The following is a 24,400-nucleotide window of genomic DNA, read 5'->3' as shown; positions in this document are numbered from 1 at the left end:
TATTCATATTCTTCATCTGGAAATAGAAATTGAAAGTCCTTAGGAGATGGGGCTTTTCAAAGCAATTAAAATAATTCTTCTGATTACCTGAAGTACAAATGTAATGGAAATTCTTTAAGTATTCAACTGATTCCTCAGTGAAGCAATTTCATGTGGTGCTATAAAGTTAAAAGGAATATTCTCCTTAGTATTTATTTCATATCTGTAGCTGTATAAACTTACATGCATTTCCTTTATGCGTCTTTACTGAAATCTTGACATTTTGTGCAAATTCAGTTGTCCACTATTTGCCATAATGTTTTTTGCATTTTTATTTCTTGTATGTGGCCCAACATTGGAGAAAATCTTCTAACCTCTTTTTTTTTTCTTTCTACTTCCTCACTGCTCACAGAATCATTTAATGGGTCTCCTACTGGCAGCATAAATCTGGTAAGTGTTTGGATTTTTATGATTTTTTAATGATTAGCTTTTTTCACCCCCAATAGTAGGAAAATTATTATTAAAATAGCTTAAATTATGTATATTAGAGGTTTTACTTCACTGCAGCTTAATTTCTGAAAAAGTTCTTGAATTGAAACACATGTAAGGTATCAATCTGCAAGATAAAACTGTCCCTTTTGTACTTTCCTTTCTTAATGAACTTTTGTATTGTTTCTCACAGAAACAATGTGTAATAATCTATATTTAATTTATACAAAGCATATTTTCTTATTCCTGCCTTTTTTTAATAGACATAAATTTGAAGTCAGGTGAAAAAAAATTCTTTGAAATTGAGATCTTGATGGATAAAATTCAAATAAACTGTAAAATGAGGCATTTTCTAATCTGACCTTTTTGATGTTCAGTTCTTGGTTTGGTTGTTTTTTGGTTTGCTTTGTTTTTTTTTGATTTTTAGCAATTCTTGGCTGAGTCAGTTTGTCAGAATCTTTGTTACCTGAATGAACTTAAAATTTGAATATGCTTCTGCATTTACCACCGGTTGGATAAGTATAAAGAGAACTGTATAATTCTACCAGCTTTTTTCCAAATAACCTGTTCCACATAGATCTCACTAGATTCAAAATGTTTTAAACCAGAAATCAAACGACAGCTATTTAAAAAGGAAAAAAATCGTGAAAATTTTGATGTATTTCCTCCCTTTGGTTTTTCAGGTTACATGTAGCTGAGCTATAAGGTACAAAAATCTCAGCTGGGCATATGAGAGTATTTTTCCAAATCTTTCAGTTTTAGGAAGATTTGCAATCTGCATACAATTTCCTGGCTTATGTGATTCACACGCGCTCCCAATTCATTTTTGGAAGATACTGTAGCTCTCTAGCAGTTCCAGTTGCATTGGTTAGGTCATGCTTGCATGCAGAGGAAGAGAGTTTATTTTGTAAAGGAACACATTTAACATAAATGTAAACGTGTTTCCCTGTGGGTTGTGGGGTTTGTTTATAATTTTTGTTTTTTGAAGCTGGGATTTTTTTCTGTTCTTTTCCTCTGTTTATATTTTGAAATACAAAGAAAAGGGGAGGTATTCAGCTGATACAATTTACATAAACTCCTGTTGAATACAGAATGCAGACATAATTTAGCCATATTTTTTATAAATTGGCATGCAACTCTGGTATTTCACGAGAGATTCTTTTAATTGACTTGGCTTTTAAAAAGATCTTTCAGATGTCTCAAGTACTTTTTCAAGAATGTTCTGACATGAAAGTCATGTTTTATGGATGGGGTTTGGTCATTGCAGTAGCTGCTTTAGCTGGTGGTTATCTGCCGCTGAGTTTCATATGGCCTTTCCAAACCAAGCTGTAAAGTCTTAAAACCTTTATCAAGCACTGTTGCAATGCAAATAGATAATTGCATGTTACAGTTTAAGGCCTTGATTTTTTTTTTTTTTTTTGTTTGTTTGGGGTTTTCTTTGTCATGAATGTATGTTTGCAGAATAGTACATTTATTATTTGCATTAAGAATGAAGAGCATTCTAGCAGAAATGCATAATCCTTTATTTATGCTGAAGAGCTTTTGCTTTCTGTAGGCCATATTGTCTATGGTTTTTAGTGCTTTTACAGGTGTTTGAATACGGGTAGATTAGTTTTTCCTGGCTGAATTCCATGTCAAGAACAAATTTCTATACACATAGTTTAGCTCCCTTGTGTTAGTTAGTTATATGAAGAAAAATAGACCTTGGAAAGGTGACTTCAAAGGTCAGGGAATTTCTGTACTTTTAGCTAATGACAGTGTGTTAAATAAGATGGAGTTGTGTGACAGTTTTGCTTTTTAATTAACTTGTGTTCCTGTGAGTATACCAAATGTCAAAGATATTAGGTCATAGTAAATAGAAACTGTCTGTTGTGCTATCTGCTCAAGCTTCAACCATTTCATTTACCCATATTAACTGTTGCTGTGTAATGCCTTGCCACGGGAGTAATGGTAGTGAGTTGTATCATGAGATACTTAGGAGACTTCTTACTGCAGAATATGTTAAAGCATAGTTAATGGTTTCAGCCCTTTTTAATGACACCATTTATTTAGTGTCTGAACTTTATAGCAGAAATATATTTTCTTTGCCTTCTATAGTGGATGTTTAGCAGAGACTGAGTGGTTGAGGCAGAGAAGAGCTGTTCCCTCCAGACAGCTTGAAAAGGAAGGAGCGGAGTATTATGTTGGGATGTCATGGGGATGATAAAGATTCAGATGAAGAATGAGCAAGAGCAGAGTCTTTATAAATAATTTGCTTTCAAGTCCAACCTATCATTTGATTGCAATTCTGTAAGATTTAAGGCAGCAGGAGTTTAGAAACTTGATTAATGCCTATTGAAGTTTTAATTTGACATAAGTTTTTCACCCAATGATCTTGCAGACCTTTATCACGTTAAATCTTAGTAGTCAGATGTATTAGTTTGAAATAATAGCAAAGCTACTCTAAAAGACCCATTGAGCTTCTTTTGGTCCCAACAGTTACTGAACAGGGAGTCAGGGCATTAGCCAGCTGAAGATGTACCTGTTCATTTTTTATGAGGGAAAACGTTTGAGAAAAGCTGGATTTTTTTTTGCATGCAGAAGAGAAATCTGAATGGTTTTAGTGCACTGTAACTTTTGTGTAGTGCTGTCACTTAATTAAAAGAAAACAAAAGTGTATAAAGATAAACCCAAAAGATCTGTTATACAACATCTGTAACTGCAGTGGTCTGGGTTACATTGTTTGCTTTGGGGTTTTTCTCATACACGGTAAAAGACTATTTGAAGCTGTACTTCTATTAGAGTTGAGGTATCAAGTGAAAGTGGCAAATGTTAGAGTGGTCAGAAAATTGTGAAACTGGAAGGGGAAATGAAGGGCTCTACACTCTTAAGTAGAAGAAAGGCTTTAGTAACCAGGCAATACAAACACTTACATTGTTACAGTGCATTAAGCTATTCTATTAGTGTAGTGAACTGAAAACTTGAAAATTAAATGGACCTATCAAAAAGCCTCTCTCAAATGAGATGTATCTGTGATCTTACTCTGTCTTGCCTATTTCTTCCTTTTCCTCTCTGTCCCCCACCCCACAGTCCTTAGATGACCTTTCAAATGTCCCTTCTGATGAGACGGTTCAACTTCATGCATACATCTCAGATACTGGTAAGTGAATCTGTTATTCACTTATATAAAGAAACCTTACTTGGTTTCTGCCATTTGTTTTACGTTTTTTAATATTACAGGCCCTTGGAATCGTAATCCTTTAATTTTTTTAGCCTCATAAAACATTTGAATTAATATTTTCTATGAAGTCCGTGTAATAAAAATCCTTATAGAATTGGTGCTGTAGGTCATAGACTATATACCTGTACTTAAAATGTGATTAATTTTTTATGTTTATGGTAATATTATTTTTCCTATATGTGGAGAATCATTCATTAAACCTAATATTAAGTGGCATTTATTTTAACAATGATTTAAAGGATAAATTCTGAAAGCCATTTTTGTTTTTCTAGTTACACAATAATATTTCTTGACTGTTTACTTCTCTTACTAGAAGTAATCTTAATGGCAGTGTGTATTGATAACTGTTAGCTTGAATCTGTGAATCTGTAATATTCCGGTTGAACCAGGGGTATGTACAGGACATGTTCTTCCTCTTCACCTCATGTTTGAACAAGAAATATGAGTACCTGCTTTCCGAATGCTACAGGCAATAGGTGTATCTTGCACCTGTGTACAGGCTCCTTTCTTCTGCCATTCCTCTTCCCTTACTACCCTTTACTGTGCTTGTGGGGTGTATACAAAATCTTCACCATAATCTTTGAGGATTCATCTTGTGTTGCAAAATAAATGCTGATTAAGAGGTTGTGACACAAGGGGTGGTGGGGACAATTTCTTTCTTTCTCTGCCATTCTTGTCCCGAAGGTGCAACTTAGCAATGCCCCTGAGATGTGGTCTGGTGACTGCACAATAGAGCAGTCAGTGTGGGTTTTAGAGTATAGGGCTTGCTCAGCATATATGAGGCTGGGATTTTCTGGCTCCATTTCCTGGGCAGTCTTTTGGCAGCAGCCTGACTGCTTGCTCTTTTCTCTTGGGATTCAGCACTCAACCTTCTTCTAGAGGGTAGATGGCAAAGAAAAGCTGCTCCATGCCCACTGTGCACCTTGCTAGTGAGTAATTCTTGCCTTGTCAGCAGCTGCTTCTAAACTGGAGCTGCTCCTTGGCTGCCTAGACCTTGTCATTATACTTGAGAAAAGTCAAGGCTGGACATTGGAGCTGATGATTTATCAGGAAGTGTATTTTATGGAGTGTGGGGGGCCTTGAAATATCCACAGAACTTGATTAAAATGTATTTCATCTAGCCACTGGAAAGTCATGGTTGCTGGGCATTGGCTCAGTACTTAGAGGTACAACATATTATCAATTTAAATGATGTGCAGAGTAAACAATATTGGTTCTAGGTTATTCTGTAGATTAAATGAAAGTTTTTGAAACAAATTCTATGCTGGAAGAATTCCATGATGGAGGAATGCCAATGAGAGTTTAAATATTCAATGGAGAAAAAAAGATGCTTGCTTCTCTTTAAGATAGCTGTGTTCTTTCCATTTATAAACTGACTTCTCAATAAAAATTTGTGCATGCATGTGCATGTACACACAGAGAATACATTATATATATATGTACACACACAGAGAAAGCATGCGTATGTGTGTGTATGTAGTTTCTGTTGACTTAAATGCAGGCGGAAGAGGATTTTTTTTATCTTGCAGTTAGTAAACTTCTGCTGTTAATAAAGTCAGATGCTTACAGCTTGAAAGAGCTGTCTTGTATTTGTAGATTTAGTTTGGTTTTCTTTTGATGGGCAAACATTTGCAATATAATTAGAGTACTTTGCAAAGTGGAATTTCTTTTGATTTCACAGCTGTCTTTCTTCCGTATCTTGAATTCTTCAGGTTAAAATTATTTTTAAATGATATATTCACTATTCCTAAAAGTTAAAATCATAGAATCATAGAATAGTTAGGGTTGGAAAGGACCTTAAGATCATCAAGTTCAACCCCCCTGCCATGGGCAGGGACACCTCACACTAAGCCATCTCATCCAAGGCTTTGTCCAACCTAGCCTTGAACACTGCCAGGGATGGAGCATTCACGACCTCCCTGGGCAACCCATTCCAGTGCCTCACCACCCTAACAGGAAAGAATTTCCTCCTTATATCCAAGCTAAACTTCCCCTGTTTAAGTTTTAACCCGTTACCCCTTGTCCTATCACTACAGTCCCTAATGAAGAGTCCCTCCCCAGCATCCCTATAGCCCCCCTTAGATACTGGAAGGCTGCTATGAGGTCTCCACACAGCCTTCTCTTCTCCAGGCTGAACAGCCCCAGCTTTCTCAGCCTATCTTCATATGGGAGGAGCTCCAGTCCTTTCTATTCTTTTGTTTTGCATGAGAGTGAAACTTGTATAAAGCTACTTAATCTCTCTATTTAAGTTTACATAATAAGTTTCTGGAAGGTATCTCTTATACGGTGTTTTGCATAAAGGGATGGCTTGCTCTTCTGCTTGCATGTCCATTTTTGTCTTTCAAGTCTGTCATTCCAGACATTCTTTCACTTCACATTTGTGTCCTTCCGTCTTCCTTCTTTCTGTTTGTTCCTTTTTTGTTTTTTGTTTTTAAACTACTAGTCTATGCTGACTCTGACCCATATGCTGTGGCAGGAGTGTGCAATGACCATGGCAAAACATACGCACTGTATGCTATCACAGTCCATCGGAGAAATCCAAACAGCGAAGAGACATGGAAGACATATCGACGCTACAGTGACTTCCATGACTTTCACATGAGGATCACTGAGCAGGTAGTTAATCTCATAAATTCTTTCAAGGTTTCTTTGAAAGGTACTTTTTCTGTGGGATGGCATGGCATGAGTATTGGCTTTCTCAAAGTGACTTAAGATGTGGAGTGAAAGCATTACATTTTTTTCCATTAAAGCTTACCTTTTTTACTGATTATATCATATGTTATTTGTACTGAGCATTTTACAGGTGCATGTTTATATAGTTTAGTACCTGATGGCTATATAATTGCTTTAACAAAAGAAAATGGAACTTAAAATATCTTCCTTCCCTCAGCAGTTAGGTATTTCATTTGATATGTTTGTCACAGAGATTAAGAAATAAAAACTGAGCTTGGGAAATAGGTATTTAGGTTTTAAGTGAAATGCTAAGGATTGGTGGGGTCTCAAAAGGGACAGCTGTTGACAGCTCAGTGTACTGCTAGACATATCTGCCTTTTATTGCTGCAGTTGTATTCTTAGACTCTTTAACTCTCCTAAAATGAAAGAAGGAAAAAAATAGAGACTTGAAATGCACCAGCTGGTACAAAGTAAACCTGATGATATGAAAAAGTGTTAAAAAAAGCAGTGCTTTTGAAAGAGGAGGGTGAAATGCTTTTATACCCAGCCTTTGGAGAAGTCAGATTTGACTGCATAATCTTTGAACTAGTCAGAATTGTTGGATTATGTCCCTTTACTGTGTTATTCATAGAGAGGCATAGAGAACAAATTCTGTGCAGGTAAGCTAGCATTATGAAATCACAACAGAAGTAAAAATAGAAAAGACTTTATTGAAAAAAGCGTACATTCTGTTGAATATTTGTATTATAAGCGAAGTCTGCTTTGCATTTCTCATTATGTTAGTGTGCTATCACTAAATTCGAAATACCAGTTTTTGTACTCTTCATCAAATGGCCAATTATGCCTTCCTAGATCTTATAGTGAGTGAATGTTCTGCTGATGTGGGGCAGTTATTTAAAAATGGTCTACCAAGAAATTACTAGAAAATATGTCAGAAGCAAAATTTTTCAAAATATAAAAGCTCAGATTTTTTTTGTTGCTAAATCTGATTTCTTTGAATTTACAGAAAATTTAGATGCTATCCTAGAACACAAAAATTGAAAAAAGTAAAGAAATTCCTGTGCTACATTGTGACATCTTGGAAACTCCTAACAATTTTGCTCTGTTGCAAGAATAAAATAGACATTTCTGCTGAGTTTATAGGCACAGAAATGTCACTGATACACTGAACACCCTTTCTTGTGTGCGTGTCTGAGACATTATGGTGACATATTAAGGGTAAAGGTTTGGATTTTTTAATTTAAAATTAACAAGTAGGGCAGAGATTATTGTTTGTTTTTTTTTTCAGAGAAAATAGGTACTTGATCCAAAATGGAATTGAAGTTAGCTGTGTATAGTATCTGTATGAGCTTTTTGTTCCTTAAAGTACTGAAGACATTCACATCAATTTTTTTAAGTCAGTAATGTAATAAAAATCATTTGGAGTAGCAATCTCTATTTAAAAGAGATGCTTTTCTCTGCTTACATTGTTTCCGTTAAACTACAAGTATCCAAATAAAAACTAGACTGTTTTCTGTTCTGTTATTTCCCCACATGACCTATTTGTTTCTAAAGTTAGAAATTTATTCCTTGGTGCTTCCTACAGGCCATAAATGTTACAAGAGCTTTGTGACCTTCCAAAGTTTAATGCTGTTTTTGCACAAACACAGCTTGCAGGGACTGAATTAAATCGCTCCTTAAATTTGTAATTTTGTGGGCTTCCCTAGGGAGAAAAGGATAAGAACATTTTCCATTTTTTTTTTCTTAAGGCCTGGATACTATACCTCTCTCTCTTTACCACCTTCAAATTATTATTTATTATTTACACAAAGACTTGATTCTTAATGACTTCTTTGCCTCAGTCTTCACTGTCAAATGCTGTGATCACACCACCCAAGTCTTGGAGGGCAGACACAGGGACTGTGAGAAAGACCTTAGACCCACTGTAGGAGAGGATCTGGTTTGAGACCATCTTAAAAACCTGAACTTACAGAAGTCCATGGGACCTGATGAAATCCATCCGTGGGTCCTGAAGGAGCTGGCGAATGAAGCTGCTAAGCTGCTGGCCATCATATTTGAGAAATCATGGCAGTCAGGTGAAGTTCCCGACACCTGGAAAAAGGGAAATATAACCCCCATTTTCAAGAAGGAGAAAATGGATGACCCGGGGAATTACAGAGCAGTCAGTCTCACCTCTGTGCCTGGCAAAATCTTGGAGCAGATTCTCCTGGAAGGCATGCTAAGGCACATGAAAAACAACAAGGTGCTTGGTGACAGCCAGCATGGTTTCACTAAGGGGAAACCCTACCTGACCAATTTGGTGGCCTTCTATGATGGGGCTATGGAACTGATGGACAGGGGTAGAGCAGTTGATGTCATCTACCTGGACTTGTGCAAAGCATTCGACACTGTCCCACACGTCTCTAAATTGGAGAGATATCAATTTCATAGGTGGACCACTTAGTGGATAAAGAACTGGCTGGATGGCTGCACACAAAGAGTTGTGATCAGTGGCTCAGTGTTCAGCTGGAGACCAGTAACGAGTGGTGTCCCGCAGAGATTGGTGTTGGGACCGGTCTTGTTCAACATCTTTGTCAGTGACATGGACAGTGGGATTGAGTGTGCCCTCAGCAAGTTTGCCGATGACACCAAGCTGTGTGGTTTGGTTGATACCCTTGAGGGAAGGAATGCCATCCAGAGGGACCTTGACACACTTGTGAGGTGGGCTGATGCCAACCTTATGAAGTTTAACCATGCCAAGTGCAAGGTGCTACACCTGGGTCAGGGCAATCTAGGCACAGTTACAGGTTGGGCAGAGAAGAGATTCAGAGCAGCCCTGTGGAGAGGGACTTGGGGGTGTTGGTTGATGAGAAAATGAGCATGAGCCGGCTTCAGTGTGTGATTGCAGCCCAGAAAGCCAACTGTATCTTGGGCTACATTAACAGGAGCGTGACCAGCAGGTTGAAGGAGGTGATCCTGCCCCTCTACTCTGCTCTCGTGAGACCTCACTTGGAGTATTGTGTGCAGTTCTGGTGTCCTCAACATAAAAAGGACATGGAACTGTTGGAACAAGTGCAGAGGAGGGCCAGGAGGATGATCAGGGGACTGGAGCGCCTCCTGTTTGAAGATAGGCTGAGAAAGTTGGGGCTGTTCAGCCTGGGGAAGAGAAGGCTGCGTGGAGACCTCATAGCAGCCTTCCAGTATCTGAAGGGGGCCTATAGGAATGCTGGGGAGGGACTCTTCATTAGGGACTGTAGTGACAGGACAAGGGGTAAGGGGTTCAAACTTAAACAGGGGAAGTTTAGATTGGATATGAGGAGGAAATTCTTTCCTGTTAGGGTGGTGAGGCACTGGAATGGGTTGCCCAGGGAGGTTGTGAATGCTCCATCCCTGGCAGTGTTCAAGACCAGGTTGGATGAGGCCTTGAGTGATATGGTTTAGTGTGAGGTGTCCCTGCCCATGGCAGGAAGGGTTGATCCTTTCCAGCCCTAACCTTTTTATGATTCTGTTCTGTGATTCTATATGTGAATAATCCTGATTCTTAAAGTTTTATTATTGTCACTTTTTTATTTTTGTGCACTGTAGCAAATACGTTCAACCTTCTTAAGTGCTAGGGCCTCTTGTTTCCTAGCTGCTTCTCTGGAACACAAATTCTATCTGTAAAACTGGAATACATTTCAACCAGTGCCAGTCACTTGTTACGCTGTCACCCGTGCCTTTTCCCCAGGTAACAAGCATGGTATGATAATGTATGCATAAACTGGGTGCTGTCATGAGTTCTAGGAATAAAAGCGTAATCATTTCCTTAGTAGGTATGATCAAGAGAGGAAGAGAAATGTTTTAGAAGGATTTACCGGTTCTCTTGATGTAGTCTCATAACCCTATTAACTTTAACAATGAATCTTGATACTAAACTTTTTGCACATTATGCTAGCCTGTATTTAAAAAATGAGTATCGCATCTGTGTCCAGAAATTAAATTTTGCCCTTGACAGTCTCCTGAGAAGTTTTGTGCCTTTGTTCTTGATGGCTTGCTGCTCGTTTTGGCTTTTTCAAGGAGTCCGAATTCCGGGCTTGGTGCAGAAATTATTTGTCAGATGAGAAAAGGTCAATGTAGTGAACCCTGTAATTTCTGAGCCTATGTGGTGATATGAAACTTTTGAAAACAGAAAAAAAAAAAATCTTCTTTTTCTAGTTTGAAAACCTTGCAAATATACTGAAACTTCCCGGCAAAAAAACGTTTAACAATATGGACAGAGAATTCTTGGAAAAGAGGAAAAAAGATTTAAATGCATATTTGCAGGTAAGCTATTAGGGGTCTTTGGTTTTCTTGGTTGGAATTCTTTTTTTCTGAGGTAGAAAATATGGTAGTGTGTTTTGTTTGTGTGGTGTGTTTTTGGTGATGGTGTTTTGGGGTTTTTTTTGGTTTTTTTTTTTCTGTTTCAGGGTTTTTTTTCCTCTTTGTTATTCTCAGCCAGTTCTGTCACAACTCCTGAGCTGGTGAGATCCACCTGTGCTGGTTTTGAGGCCTATACAATTAACTTTCTTCCATTACACTTGTGTTTGTGGTTACTTTGCTTGTGCTGTTGCATAAGGATTGGTGTGGCACCCAATCCAGCAGCGTAGCAAACCACCCAGCTTCTCCATTCAGATAAGGCCTGCATTAGCAGAGCAAAAGCAATCCAGTTACCGGAAAGTCCTTATGAAGTCAGGTCATTTAGAACTAGAATATGTTGGCCAACTCGATGCACATGTTAACAGTAAATAATGAAGAAGAATAAAGCATTGTGAAATCTGATTGTTCTGTTTAGAGTGCATATATTTTTTCTTTTGAGATGTGCCCTATTTTTAATAGCAGGTTTTTTTCAAACTTTTTGTTTGCTTGTTTTAGAAGCAGTTTGAGTGGTCATAAATATGTGCATTTTTTTTGTGAGATACTATAATTAGCATACTATCAAAATTATGGGAATTAGTAAGAAGCACTGTTTCCATCTTGATAACAGTGTAATGTTGTAATAAAATTTAGAGAATGAAAGAGAAAATGCATAGCAAGATGCAGTGTGTTTGTGCATGGTACTTTTACCAAGCTGAATGGTCTGGCCTTTTTCATTATTTATTAAAAAGCATTTTAATATTTTACTCAGCTCTTGTTAAATCCAGAAATGATGAAAGCTTCTCCAGCTTTAGCCCACTATGTGTATGACTTCCTGGAGAATAAAGCCTACAGCAAAGGGAAGGGGGATTTTGCAAGGAAGGTAAGACTAAACAGAATTTCAGAACATTCATTAGTGTGCAATGATTGATTTAAACAGAGATGAGAACTGGGATTGAACAACTGTATAGTGTTTTTCAAAACAACTTGCAAGTGAGTTGCTTTAATACCTTGAGTGGCAAAGTTTCTGAGGACCTGTGGAACCAAATATTTGCCAGTTTTATAGCATGTAAATTTATTTGTATGACAAGGAAATAAATTTTTCAAATCGGACAGTGTATTGCACCAAAACTACTTTAAAAGTTACTTTGTCAGACATCTGTGTTGTGTTTTGTTTATTTTCCATAGTCTCGTTCTCTCTGATTTCTTTTTTCCAGTTCTTTACTCTGTATTTGCTGCTGTTACCATGCTCTCCACTCGTCAGCTCAAAAGATGAAATGCATTTCCCTTCAAAAGCACATTATGTATTTAGTTGTTGTAACCATTCAAAGTCATTGATTGAATTTGGAGCTCTGAGCTGTGCATCTTTTTTGTTAAGCCACTAGAACTCTCAGCAGACAAGTGATTCCTTGTTCAGTTGACCAGTTTGTGTGGGCATCTGCTTTGCAAAGATAGCTATTTCTAAACTTCTAGTGGTTTTGATACAAAAAGCATCTGCCATTCCGTTGTCACTTGAAGTTGTTCTACCTATATGCCTTAATTGCTTAAGCGTGAAACAGTTATTAAGGTTTATGTAATGACTGATTAGGATTTGATTTCCAGCGTATCAGGTTCTTCATAACTTTTTAAAGGCATCACACTAGTATTTGTGCCTCTGTTTGAACTGAATGTAGAGTATATACTGAAAAAAAAAATTGTAACAGCTCCTATGAAACTACTTTGTTTTTAATTATACTTGCCATGATATTAAAGAATATTACTCCAGTGCTGTTTGAAAGAGGCATGTGTCAGAGATGAAGAGTTGAAAGCAGAAGTGAAACATCTGGAAGTAGGAAGCTTGGAAGGGAGAAATGGCATTGAATGGAGAAGAAAAGGAAAATAAGTTCAAGCTAAGAAGCTGAGGGATTGGAAATGGGACTCAGAGAATAGTAGTGTTGAAAGATGTAAATAGCTACAGTAGGGATATAAGGAGTGAGAAATATAAATGAAAGTGAAGCAAAAGGTTTATTCTACCTTCTGTAATGCAGTTATGCAGTTTGAGTTGTTCTTTATATTATCGTTCTCTGGAACAGTGTGATACTTCTCATAGTGTATTAATACACTGGTGTCCTCATAGATTATACAATTCTGGTTAAACATCTTCCTCTTCAGATGGACACATTTGTAAACCCACTGCGTAACTCTATGAGAAATGTATCAAATGCAGTCAAGTCTCTCCCTGACAGCCTGGCAGAGGGAATGACTAAAATGTCAGACAACATGGGTAAAATGTCAGAGAGATTGGGACAAGACATAAAGCAATCATTTTTCAAGGTAAGAAAATATTTGGTAGTTAATACATAGTAGTAAATTAATAGGAGATTAGCTACTGACTCACTGAAACTTACGTATACCATAATGAGTCAAGTCATTAGACAGAAGTTTGTTTTATACTTATACCCTTTCAATAAGGTTCAGCAGTTATACTACAAACACGGAGTTCTCATTGCTATTAAGTAACATATTAAGATAGCATCTGCAGACTGTTAGAGCAATACTTTTTTACTTAATTCAGTGCAGCCTCTTGATGAAATTTTTTTTTAGCAACCATTCTCATAAAGCTAGCTTGCTGCATCTGCTGCTTTCTTTAGAAAAAAAACCCCAACAACTATATTTTGAAACTTAAGGTAGCCTCTTTTCTGCTTGTTCCTTGCTGAATTCTGTTTTTTAATTAAATTTTCTTTCTGTCTTTCCTGCCATTTTTCTCTCATCTTCCTAAAATATAATACCTTACAGGTGGGGAATGGTAGCATGGCATCCTATTTATAAGTCCTATGAAAGTAATAATAATCCTAACATGTCCATCTTACCTTCCATTCCTTCACTTTCTATGTGTAGCTGTAAGGTTGGTGGTCAGGGATTGTTCTATTTTGTGTTTCCAAAGCAGTTACATGTGGCAGATGTAGGACAGCAACCAAAATGAGAACCCTTAAACCATGAAAGGGAATAATTAATCCGTGGTGGTGTTGGGGAGGGTTTCTGGGTTTGGTTTTTTTGATTGTTTTTGTTTGGTTGGGGCAGGGGGAGAGGAGTTAGGGTTTTTCTTAATTGCTTGTACAATAAAAAATGAGTGGCTCTGGACTTTCTCTTTCCTGGTAACGTTTCTGGTGTGTGACTAACAATATATCTGCAATTATACTCACTGGGAAGTGTCTGGCTAGGCAGGACTTCAGATAAAGGGGAAATATGAGAAGAAATATCAGACACATATACGAATGTCTAGATATTTTCCAGTTGAAGCGTTAGGCATTTGAGAGAATGCAAGGGGATAGTCTTAAAGGTGTTGGTAACTTGGATAACTGTATGAGAATACCTACAGGCTTGATTTGCAGAGGATGAAAGGACTACTGTGTGGTTATCTGCAGTAGTATGCAACTGACTTTTGGCAGGTTGCAAAAAATTGGTCTGATTTATTGGTATTATGAAATATTATTTCCTTTATAAGCATTACATTTTTTCATTGTAGGTGCCTCCTTTGATCCAGAAAACCTATTCAGATCCTGACCATTGCCGTGTTGCAGCACCAATTGATGACAATGTGAGTCTGACATTCTTCCTTTCAGTTGACTCCTTTAAAACCAAAAAAATGTGTTCTTATTCTGTATTAAGCTACATATTTATTGTTTTCTGATAATATACTAGGCACTTACAAACAGTTCCAAACTGTTTAAAAAAAATGCTTCCTTCTAAAATTACCGTCTTTCTTAGTACTAAAATGGTTTGCACAGCAGTGAGAACTTAGATTGCTCATGCTACAACTTCTGTGTTTTGTGGGTGGGGTTTTGGTTTTGAATTTTTCTTTTTTCCACTCCTCTCTCCAATATCTGTATGTTCAAAGTTAGTATGGTACCAGATTTAGCATCATTTCAGTTGGTATTTTACAGATTCTGATTTCTGATGTGACCTATTACAAAGCATTTATTTAATTGATCAGGAGTAGTGTTTGATATGTTGTGGAAAACATCTTCGGAATGTTTTCCTAAATAATAAGCTTAGTATGTGGATACCTAAATTGTATAAAGTAGTAATATTAGAAACTTGAAAGTGAAGTTTAAGCTTTTGATGCTATCATAAGCTATGGTATTTTGCTATTGTTTTGATTGAAACATTGATCTTATATGTGAAAACAATTGGTAAAAACCTTTTATCTCTAAGGAGGACAGAAAGGCCCTGAGATTACCAGTGATTATATGCAATTTGCTATGGTCATAAATCTGCACCTGTTCTGCCCTTCACTTTTTGGGTTTTTGGTCACATCAAAGCATTCCAGTTTGTCTTCCTGTGCATAACTGCTATGGTGGCGGCTTCTATAGTAAAAGCATTAATAACAACTAAGATGAAAATCTAATACTTTCATACTACAGAATTTAGTAAATTCTCCCTGAAATTTTAATATTTGAAAAAGAAAAAATATTGACAGTTTCTACAAATGTATGCCATCCATCGTTTAAAACTTCTACATAGCTACTGAATCCTCTGTTTTAGTATTTCCGTAGCTGTTTTTTGTAAGCTAATCTGTGTCACATCATCTATTAAATAGTAAAATGATGATGCTTTTCATCTAAAGCGTAAAATCACTTATATCCATGCAGAATTGAATGATATCTAAATAAAAGGCAGTTCATTGCAATGAATTGTCATTGTTCTTTGGAATTGTTCTGAATTTGGCACAGTGCATCCATAAGAAAAACATGCCAAAGAACGCTCCTTCTAGACTTTCGTATTAGGCAATTAGAATAGCTAACAAAGGGAGAGTTCACGGACAAACTCTCCCTTTAGGACATGTTCACTCCTAACTCTGTTCAGCTTTGGTGAAATAACTATTTCTGTCTTACTTTAAAAAGTCAATGGCTTTAAGCCTAGTTCATCTTTAATTTTCAAGCTTTCTTTGCTGTTAGTGATGTTACAGGAGATTTAGGGAAGATTTCCTATTACAGTAAAATATAGAGCAAAGTGTTTCTGTCATTGTTCTGCTTATACTGAAGTGTTTGACCTGTGAAGTAACTACTAATACTGTAGCTGTCTTGAACTGAAATAAATGTTTACTAATTATACTTTTACTTGGTGGTTAGGTGGATGACAATATTCCACTGAGAGTGATGCTCCTCCTTATGGATGAAGTCTTTGATTTAAAGGAAAGAAATCAGTGGTTAAGAAGAAATATAAAAAACCTGCTTCAGCAACTTATTAGAGCAACATATGGTGACACAATTAATAGGTACTGCTTTTCTTATATAGAGTGATTATGTGCGTGAGACTGTGGACTGTGTCTATAAATCGTTTTTGATATTACTGAATTACTGTGGTTTAGATCTGCTTTCATTTGCCTTTGAAGAGGATCAATAAACCAAGTAGAAATGTAGTGTAAAACGGAGATAAGGTATTACTGAAAGACAGAGTGCAGTAACTGTTACATGCCAGAGAGCTTCCAAAGAGTTTTAATGTATCAGAAAGAGTGTGAATGTAACTTAATATTGATGGTGCCTGTGCTTCTTGCCTTGTGTTTTACACTATACTTTCATACTATTTATTAATTTCTGTGCTATTTCTGTTTACATCTCTTCAGTGACACAAATGATACACTGGCACTGTCAAATTATGTGAATTTTACTGAGTTGCTATGTTTTTTTCTCTCACAGTTTAAAAGATTGAGGGGAGGAAGGGAAAAGACTATTATGGGGTCTGTTCTTCCTTCCTTCTTCTCTCCCCCTGTGTTCTTTGTAATTCATATGTGCTTATTCATGCAAATGCAAAGCAAATTTGTGGTGCTAAATAAGTAATGTTTCTTACCCTCAGCTTAGAAATCTGTTTTCATGCTTTTCCTTCTAATAGGTTGCTTATGAAATGTAAAAAAAAATATAAATAAAACCCAAATTTGTAGAAACAGAATTGTCACTAAATTGCCATTTTGGATTAGTGCCATGGATCAAAAGCTTAATTTCTGGCAGGTGGGAAGTAGTTTCTTACTGCATTTTCAGGACATTCCTCACCATACTTATTACCCCTCACAAGTATATTTGTAATGTTTTTATCACTCTTAAACATACAGACAGTTCTTCTGGTACCTGTAGTGATGCAACCATATAGTAATAGCAGCACTGGGTCTTTTTCAGGTAATTATTTTGAGACCTGTGCTTCAAAAAGTATGCTGGCTTTTTGAACAATAGTTGTTGCTGTTTTCAGACCATAATATATAACAGGCTGCTGCTTACTCACTGCAGAAATATTCTGCTTCTACCTTTAGAGCTGTTCCAGATACTCATGACTTCTTCTGGTTCATCAGTTGTAGTCAGGTTCATCAGTCCTGTCAGGTTTTTGGGGTTTAAAAACAAATCGTGTTCTTTTTTTTTGTTTGTTTGTTTTTCTTACTTTTTTGTATTATTGTCTTATTTCTTAGAAAACTAAATTTAAATTACGTTTAATTATTTCCCAGGAAATAATCCTAGGATAGTGGTGATAGACGTGTATATAATTTTTGTAAATATCCTAGATTTGGATATTGATCTGTGTGTGTTGATGAATGAAGGTCAAAGTTTATGATCAGTCTGTATTTCCTGTTAAAGATTCTGAAGTAAGCGCATAGATAAGTATGTAATTTGAGATGAAGTTGTCTTTTTGCTTGCAAAAGCGGAACTTGAAGAGTGCTCCATGAAGAGGAGCCCTTTACAGGCAGAACAATTGTATAATGCTGATGGGAGATGCAGGATTGAATTTGCAGCCTGCTTAGTCATCATATATTTACTTAAAAAGGGAAATGTGTTAGCTTTAGGAGTGATCAGTGACCTCAGATTTTTATCTTTAGAATCAGCACTTGCCTTCCTAGTGTGTAGTTTATGAAACCTACTTAAGGAGTTGGAGAAAGCTGAAGTTGTACTTTGCCCTAGAGTGCTCTTTAAAATGCTGTACTTCTGTCCCTGTTCTAAAAATTAATGAGAGACTTGTTTGCTTTGATTTTAGAAAAATAGTCGATCATGTTGATTGGATGACATCTCCTGAGCAAGTAGCAGATGCGGTGAAACGCTTCAGGTATGTCTTTTGTCATAGCTGTTGCATATGAACTACTTGCCAGTTGGTGTCTAGTATCTCTGTATTCCTCCTGTTCTTTTTATGTGAGGAAATTGTTTGTGTACAGAATTCCAGCTGGAGCATACACTGCTTTTTACATGGATTAAGTCGGAGAAAGTAAATTTCACATGAAGAAGAATGTTTTTGAGTTCTGTCCTCTTTCTTCAGAAGTTCTTCGTTAACCAGTCGAAAAGAGCTGTATACTTACAAATTTCATCACATTACTGATCAAGTGTCTTGTTTGCCTTGGTGAAGGCAGTTGCATGACCTACCTTAAAAAGGCAAACAATTTTTCCTAAGAAAATCCCCTAGCTCTAGGCCAATATGTTTCATATGTGGGCACATACTTTCAAATTCAGGCTTCAGTTCCCTTGTATCAAAGGCTTTGTTGTTCCTTTTCCTAGAAGTCTTAATGGCTTCTGCAGCACTGTTGAGCAAGAGCTGTCTCCCTTGCCTCTTCTTTTATTCGGGTTTTGGGGGGGGGGGGTGTTGTTTTTTTTTTGTTGTTTTTTTTTTTGTTTGGTTTTTGTTTGGTTTTTTTGTTGTTTTATTTTGATGGAGTAAAGGAGATAACACAGGATAACATATTAGGTAAAATACAAATAAAGTAGGGTAACATTAGCCATTAGAATACATGCTTTATAGGTATTCTGTTATTCTTCAATAAAACCTACTAAGAATCTCTGCTTCTTATTAAGAAAGAGGATGTTATTCACTGAGGCAAATAGCTTTTCAGGCAGTCATGTCTTTTGCACTGGCCTTTAAGCTATACTGAAACATCTCAGCTTTAGCTTGTTCATAGGCTAAATACTGTCAGATCTAATGAAGCATTTAATAGGCCTACGCCTAGAGTCTGTTAGTGGTGATAGACACTGGTTGGTAGAAGCAAATCTGAAGTACGTTTTGTGTAACAACTATGTGGTATTTGAATGCTTTTTGGTGTGTAATGTTTTCTTACAATTTTCTGCATCAGATTATTGTGCTAAAAAAGTACAGGGTAGTTACTAATACACTGAGTGTATTGCACTTCTTGCCTTTGATTTCTTTTTTGCCTTTTTCCTTTTCTAATATTTGAAGTCTGTGTTAGGTGGTGTGCAAATTACTTTCTTGTATTTATTTCATGAGATAGCTTTGAGGGATTAAAAAGAGCCTTTCACTTGATAAAATTTTTATGTATTTTGACAGATTTGCTTTTGTTACAGAGATGCTTTCTGGCCCAATGGCATTTTAGCAGAGACAGTTCCGCGGAGGGACAAAGCTATTAGAATGAGAACAAGAGTGGCAGGGAAGACCAAATTACTGGAGGTAATGCCAGGTAAGTGAGTCTGGAATTGAAGGCTAATAATCTTTACCATATATTGTTGCTGGAATTAGTCAGTATTCTTACTGATAGTTAAAATGTTGACAAGAAATTTTGACATATGAACTGTATTTAAATAAAAAGGTTTTTTATTATTAAAGCACTGCATATTTTCACATGTATGATGACTTTGCAACTGTAATTCTCTTAGAACCACCTAGTATTTAGCTTCACTTAGTTTAGCAGATGAAATACCTGTGTTCCAATGCACCATGATTACATGTAAAATAACATGGTTACGCATATATAGTGTAAAAGTGAAGTAATTTTCAGAAATCCTTTCTGCTGTAAGAGAACTTTCAGTTTAGTTCTGTTGTGTATAATAGAGGCACTGTTACTACAGATTCCAGGCTACATAAGTTGAAAGACTTAGTATTCAGTTTATTAACACAGAAGCAGAATTTAGATTAAACTTGTGTGTAACCTTTGTTTTTGTAGATGAATTGAAGCATATCATCGGTGCCGAGACTACACGGAAAGGCATTCTTCGGGTCTTTGAAATGTTCCAGCACTCTCAGCTGAACAAGAGAATGGTGTACGTGTTTCTGGAGAGATTCCTAGAAACCTTATTTCCACAAAATAAGTTCCCTGAGCTCTTCAGTAAACTGCATTCACGGTCAAAGCAGATGCAGAGGTATAAGCAGAGACTACTTTCTACTCAAGCGCCTTCCTTACAGAAAAGGTGACACTTCAAACCTGCAAAGCTGGTGTATGTTTGTCCAGGATTAATTACTTGGGCAGATTCTCTGGGGCTTCAAACTCACATGCTGTTATTTCTGCACCAGTCTTCTAGTGTCACATATTAGATTATTAATGCATCTGTAAGACCTGTGGATCTTCTCATCTTCACTTGTAATTCAACCACTACCAGAAGGGTTTGTGTGTTTTAAATGATTTGGTGCGTCTTCATGCAACATTGAGAGGAATACTGGCCCAATATATAAGAACGCTGATTCCTTCCTTTCCTGAGTCGATGTTTTGCCAGCAATGAAAAGTGCCAGACTGCTCAAGTAAAGCACAACTATGGTGACACAATAGAAGGAAAGGATGTTTTGGCACTGGGAGATAGTGCAATGTGTGAGAATCGGGTGGAATTGTTCAACATAATTATGACTGTTGAGGCTCTGTAGGGCTCTCTTTTAACATTCCTGTAAAGGCTGAGCTAACAGGAAAAACAGTCTCCGGAATAGCAGGTTCGTAGGAGAGGGGAGAAATAGTTATAGCCCTATCATAAAAGTACATTTATTAAAGAAAAATAGAGGCAATGTGGCTTTTATGCCTCATTCATAACACCTTTCATGTTTTAAAGAATAACATCAGATCTAATGGGGGGTTTAGTAAAGGCAGAGGTGCAGTAGAAACAAACCTTTTGTTTTGATTATTCTGTAGCTTAAGGGCCATATTCTGCTCTTACAGCACCTGGCATAGATATTGCATGTAACTTCAGTGGAGAAGTGGCATCATATTTATGTTTGGTTGACATATTTGAACATGTCAAGTTAATAGTTGTAGAAGGAAGGGGGTACATGTTAAAAAGAGGATAGACATGTTAGAAGATGAGGAAATTGCACTAAGACACAGTTTACACACAACTCCCCACTAAATTCTGAAACTTTTTTTGGATGTGAAAGACTGTCCTACATAAGTGAAAGATTCCTTACCTTTTAGTGTGTAAGCCTCGAATGGAAAACGTTAAATTAGTTGGTTCCTCACAGGTAAAAGATTTCATTAGTCATATGCAAACACTTGGAAAATCCTGAATGCATCTCAGTGTATATATGAAAATAAAAATGAGATAAAACTGGAATATTTTTTTAAATATTTTTTTTATTTTTTTGATGTAAAATTTTAATAAAAATTTGACATCAAGGCCCCACATCCATCTGTTTAGTTTCAGTGAAGAATTTCTGTCCAATTAAAAATAAAGTAACAACCAAATAATCCTGTTTGGCCACAGCGTATCTCAGTTTGTGTTTTCCTTAGTCCCCTACTGTTTGAGCACGGCTATCTGGATATAAATAGGAAGTAATCCTACAGAGTCCAGTACTTTTCTGAACGCTAAGCACAGGGTAAGATACAGCAATTGATCAAGGATCCTTATAGCAATTTGTGTCGTTATGGGAACAAACGATCCTTTTACATGAGGGAGGAACATAGACCTTTTATGAAAGCGTTCTAAGAGTAGACGAAGGCTCTCAAAGGACCTAGTTAAATTGGCTGAAGCCTCTATATAGATCATTTTTTCTCATGGACTCTAATGCAATGTAGCCTTTTATCATACTACTTAACGATGATCATATTGTACTGTTAACATTCTCATACAGTATGCATGGACTCAAGTGCACTTCGTTGTTTTTTTTTCTTTATTGCAGAACTAAATACTGTAAATTAAATCCTTTTCTTTTATAGTCCCTAGGAAGACGAGTTGCTTAAATATGTAAGAACCCGTCCCCCTTCCTCTCTGCAGGTTCTGTAGAAGTGTGTTGAATTTAACAAGTTTATTGAGTTCTGTGTTAAGTAATCAGTGTAGCCAGCTCCTGTTGTTTACAAGCCTGTATCTTCCTCTAATGTCAGGGTGCTCAAGCATTCCTGATATCTGACTGATGAAACATCATTCAGCAATTGTTCTTGGCGATATAGCAAATACATCCTTGAGCCTACCAAATGTAATTTATGACTTTTAAATCACTGAATTTGTTATGCAGTATGAAAGCAGGAAATTCAAATACTGTTTTGTCAGATCTGTGGAACTTTTTATGTATCTGTAGGTACCATTAAAAAATTCAAGAGAATAGTGATAATGTGCGAATTTGGGATTTTTGTTTTATTATTATCTGGTACATTTCTATACAAAAATAAAATAATATCTCTAGGAATGTGAAGTGAACATAATACACCATGTTTATTAGTTTTACTTAATGAATTTATTACCTCTATATACCTATACACACACTTGTATACCTATGTGTGCATATGTATATATGTATTGAAGTTTTGTCTTCTGTACTTAATTACAGAATGTGGCTTCCTAATTCAGTGGTGCCTGTTGGCTGACAAGAATAATCAGAAATGAACCTTTTTGTTAAAAAGAGTTTGTGTGTATCTCTAGTTAAATGTTTTTCCTGTTGACAGCTTGAAATACCTACCCTGTCAACCCAAGCAGCCTCTTATCCCAGAAAGTTTCCAAAACTGAATGTTAATATACAGCACCTAATTGTCTGGGTGTATCTTCTGGCCTTTGGGTGCTGTGACTGGCTGCTGAAAATTGTGCCATTGTCAACAAATGCACTTGTTTTAGCCTTAATTATTTTTAAGAGAAAACAAGCAATTGAATTTTCCATTTGGTTCATCCTCAAGCTTGTGCTGCTGGTGTTTGTTAGAACTATACAGTAAATTTTAAGTGCTACCAGAATGCGTACCAAAATAAAAATATATGAATTCTACAATCTAAATTTTAATTTTGTGCAATATTTTCATTTACTGCATGTGTATTTGAATAACTGTAAAATAAATGAATTTTTAATATTTTGAAGTCTAGGTTAAAAATATCTTCTCAGCTGAACAATTTTGCATTCTGTTGTTGCGTTAGTTTATTTAAGGACTTGTTTTAAAAGTCTTATTTGTTACTCGTTTGTTAATTTTACCCTTGTTCTCAGTGATCCTTGCTCATCTGAGCAAAGCTCATATATTACAAGGGAAAAATCTGAAGAGCACATCTCATGAATATAGCTGTTATGAATTACTTGTGCATATCATTGTACAGTAAGTGTCAGCTGTGTGCCTAATTGTTCTATTGATGCTTTTTCCCTCCCTTTCCCTTCCTCTTGTTTCTGTAACAAAGAATGAACATGAACCAGGCTGCCATGGTCACTTCTACTGAATAGCAAAAGACTCTGAATTTTTTTTTTTTTTTTGAGTTTGCATTTATGTTCTGTCCAATAGAAAGCTAAAAAATTACACTAATAAAGTATTAACAGGATTATGACCAGTCTGTTTGTTTTTAAAATAACTTACTAACAGGTACGAATGTTCCTCAGGTCTGGAAAAAAATCACTGAAGAAGATAAAAATACTGCTTTTAAAGCAATCCTTCTGTGTTTGGAAGGTTTTGCTTTTAACCAGTTAATCTCTACATTCATCTTCAACCAGCTTTTTCAAAGAGTCCTGTATTTTAAAAGGATTTATCTAGAAGTGGTGAGATTGTTTGGTGTAGGAGGGGTTTTTTTATATTGCATTTTTTTACTCTATGGCTTTTTTCCCCCAGGTTTATTTTTGCAGCAGCTGGATCTACCATGGGAGCGCAATTGTTACCCTTGATATATTTATTTCAGCTGTTTCACATTCATCAAAAAGACGTCCTGAGCTATGGAGATGTTAGTTCTTTGACCCTGGGGTAAAGTGTGTACCACTTCCACTAACTTACTTTTGCTACAGGATATAGACCCATCTCAGAAATTTCACTAGCTGATTGCAAGGTCTTGGTGAAGCTAGGATAACTTCATGGCAAGAAATCCACACCATTATGAACTTCTTCTACAAGTCTTTATCTGCCATTTGCTTAGTGGGGGTAATATGTTTTCATGTATTGTTTAAATCTCCAGTCTATTTATCACATCCAGTTTATTTTGGTTTGCTGTCTGATGAATGTGTGAAGATTGCTGAAGTTTTTTTGTGAAGTTCATCACAAAAAGATCAGTAGTCAGCATCACTCTGCATTGACTTATTTAACTAAAGATTTCATGATTCATCTTTTAGAAGGAAATTATATATTGAAAGCATATAATAAATTTTTATGTATTTGGAAATAAATCACCTTTTTTTCACTGCCACTGCAGTTTCCCCCACATGCACAGAGAAATATGTTTGAATACTTTCATATTCAAATATCTGAAATAACTGTTTGCCATGCTATGTCTCTGAATTACTATGCCATGTTGGGGTTGGGATAATCTGCATGGGTCAGTTAAATTACTTGGTATCTGGTTGAGCAAAGGCCAACTAGAACTCTCAATTTGACATTTTAGAATTGAATAGTACATAAATGAATTCTGAGGTTGGGCTTTAATAAAGAATGCTGTATTGAATTTACTGGTAATCAACAGCTACTATTTTGGTGTAAGGAATGTAGCTTTTAAAAACAGACTTGCTCTTTCTTACTATAACAGCTTTAAAAGTAGTTGTTTCAGCCTTTGTGCTGAATTTTCTCATCATGAGGTAAAGAAACAT

At 36.3% G+C, this 24,400-nt stretch overlaps 1 protein-coding gene across 10 annotated transcripts in view; it reads left to right on the top strand.

Annotated features, from left to right (window-relative positions):
- SNX13 (sorting nexin 13) overlaps positions 1-23,157 on the top strand; it is a 66,320-nt gene extending 43,163 nt beyond the window's left edge. For 3 of the 10 annotated variants that reach the window (XM_057406201.1, XM_057406200.1, XM_057406199.1), the window contains 11 exons: positions 392-429; positions 3,538-3,607; positions 6,132-6,304; positions 10,535-10,642; positions 11,484-11,594; positions 12,863-13,024; positions 14,217-14,288; positions 15,823-15,968; positions 17,708-17,776; positions 19,018-19,130; positions 19,614-23,157. In XM_057406201.1, coding sequence (XP_057262184.1) covers positions 392-429; positions 3,538-3,607; positions 6,132-6,304; positions 10,535-10,642; positions 11,484-11,594; positions 12,863-13,024; positions 14,217-14,288; positions 15,823-15,968; positions 17,708-17,776; positions 19,018-19,130; positions 19,614-19,861 — 1,310 coding nt within the window. In that variant the 3' untranslated portion in view covers positions 19,862-23,157. Of the gene's footprint in view, positions 1-391; positions 430-3,537; positions 3,608-6,131; positions 6,305-10,534; positions 10,643-11,483; positions 11,595-12,862; positions 13,025-14,216; positions 14,289-15,822; positions 15,969-17,707; positions 17,777-19,000; positions 19,131-19,613 lie in introns of those variants that run through there. The other 7 variants (XR_008971804.1, XM_057406202.1, XM_057406203.1 and 4 more) reach the window with 7 other exon arrangements.
- The last annotated feature ends 1,243 nt before the right edge of the window (positions 23,158-24,400 follow it).

Source organism: Pezoporus wallicus, unplaced genomic scaffold (assembly GCF_028554395.1).
Source record: "Pezoporus wallicus isolate ANWC-B61680 ecotype Strahan unplaced genomic scaffold, APGP_CSIRO_Pwel_v1 contig_5879, whole genome shotgun sequence".
NCBI lineage: Eukaryota > Metazoa > Chordata > Aves > Psittaciformes > Psittacidae > Pezoporus > Pezoporus wallicus.
Note: the sequence above shows the minus strand (reverse complement) of the source record. Positions and strands in the feature narration are given on the sequence as shown.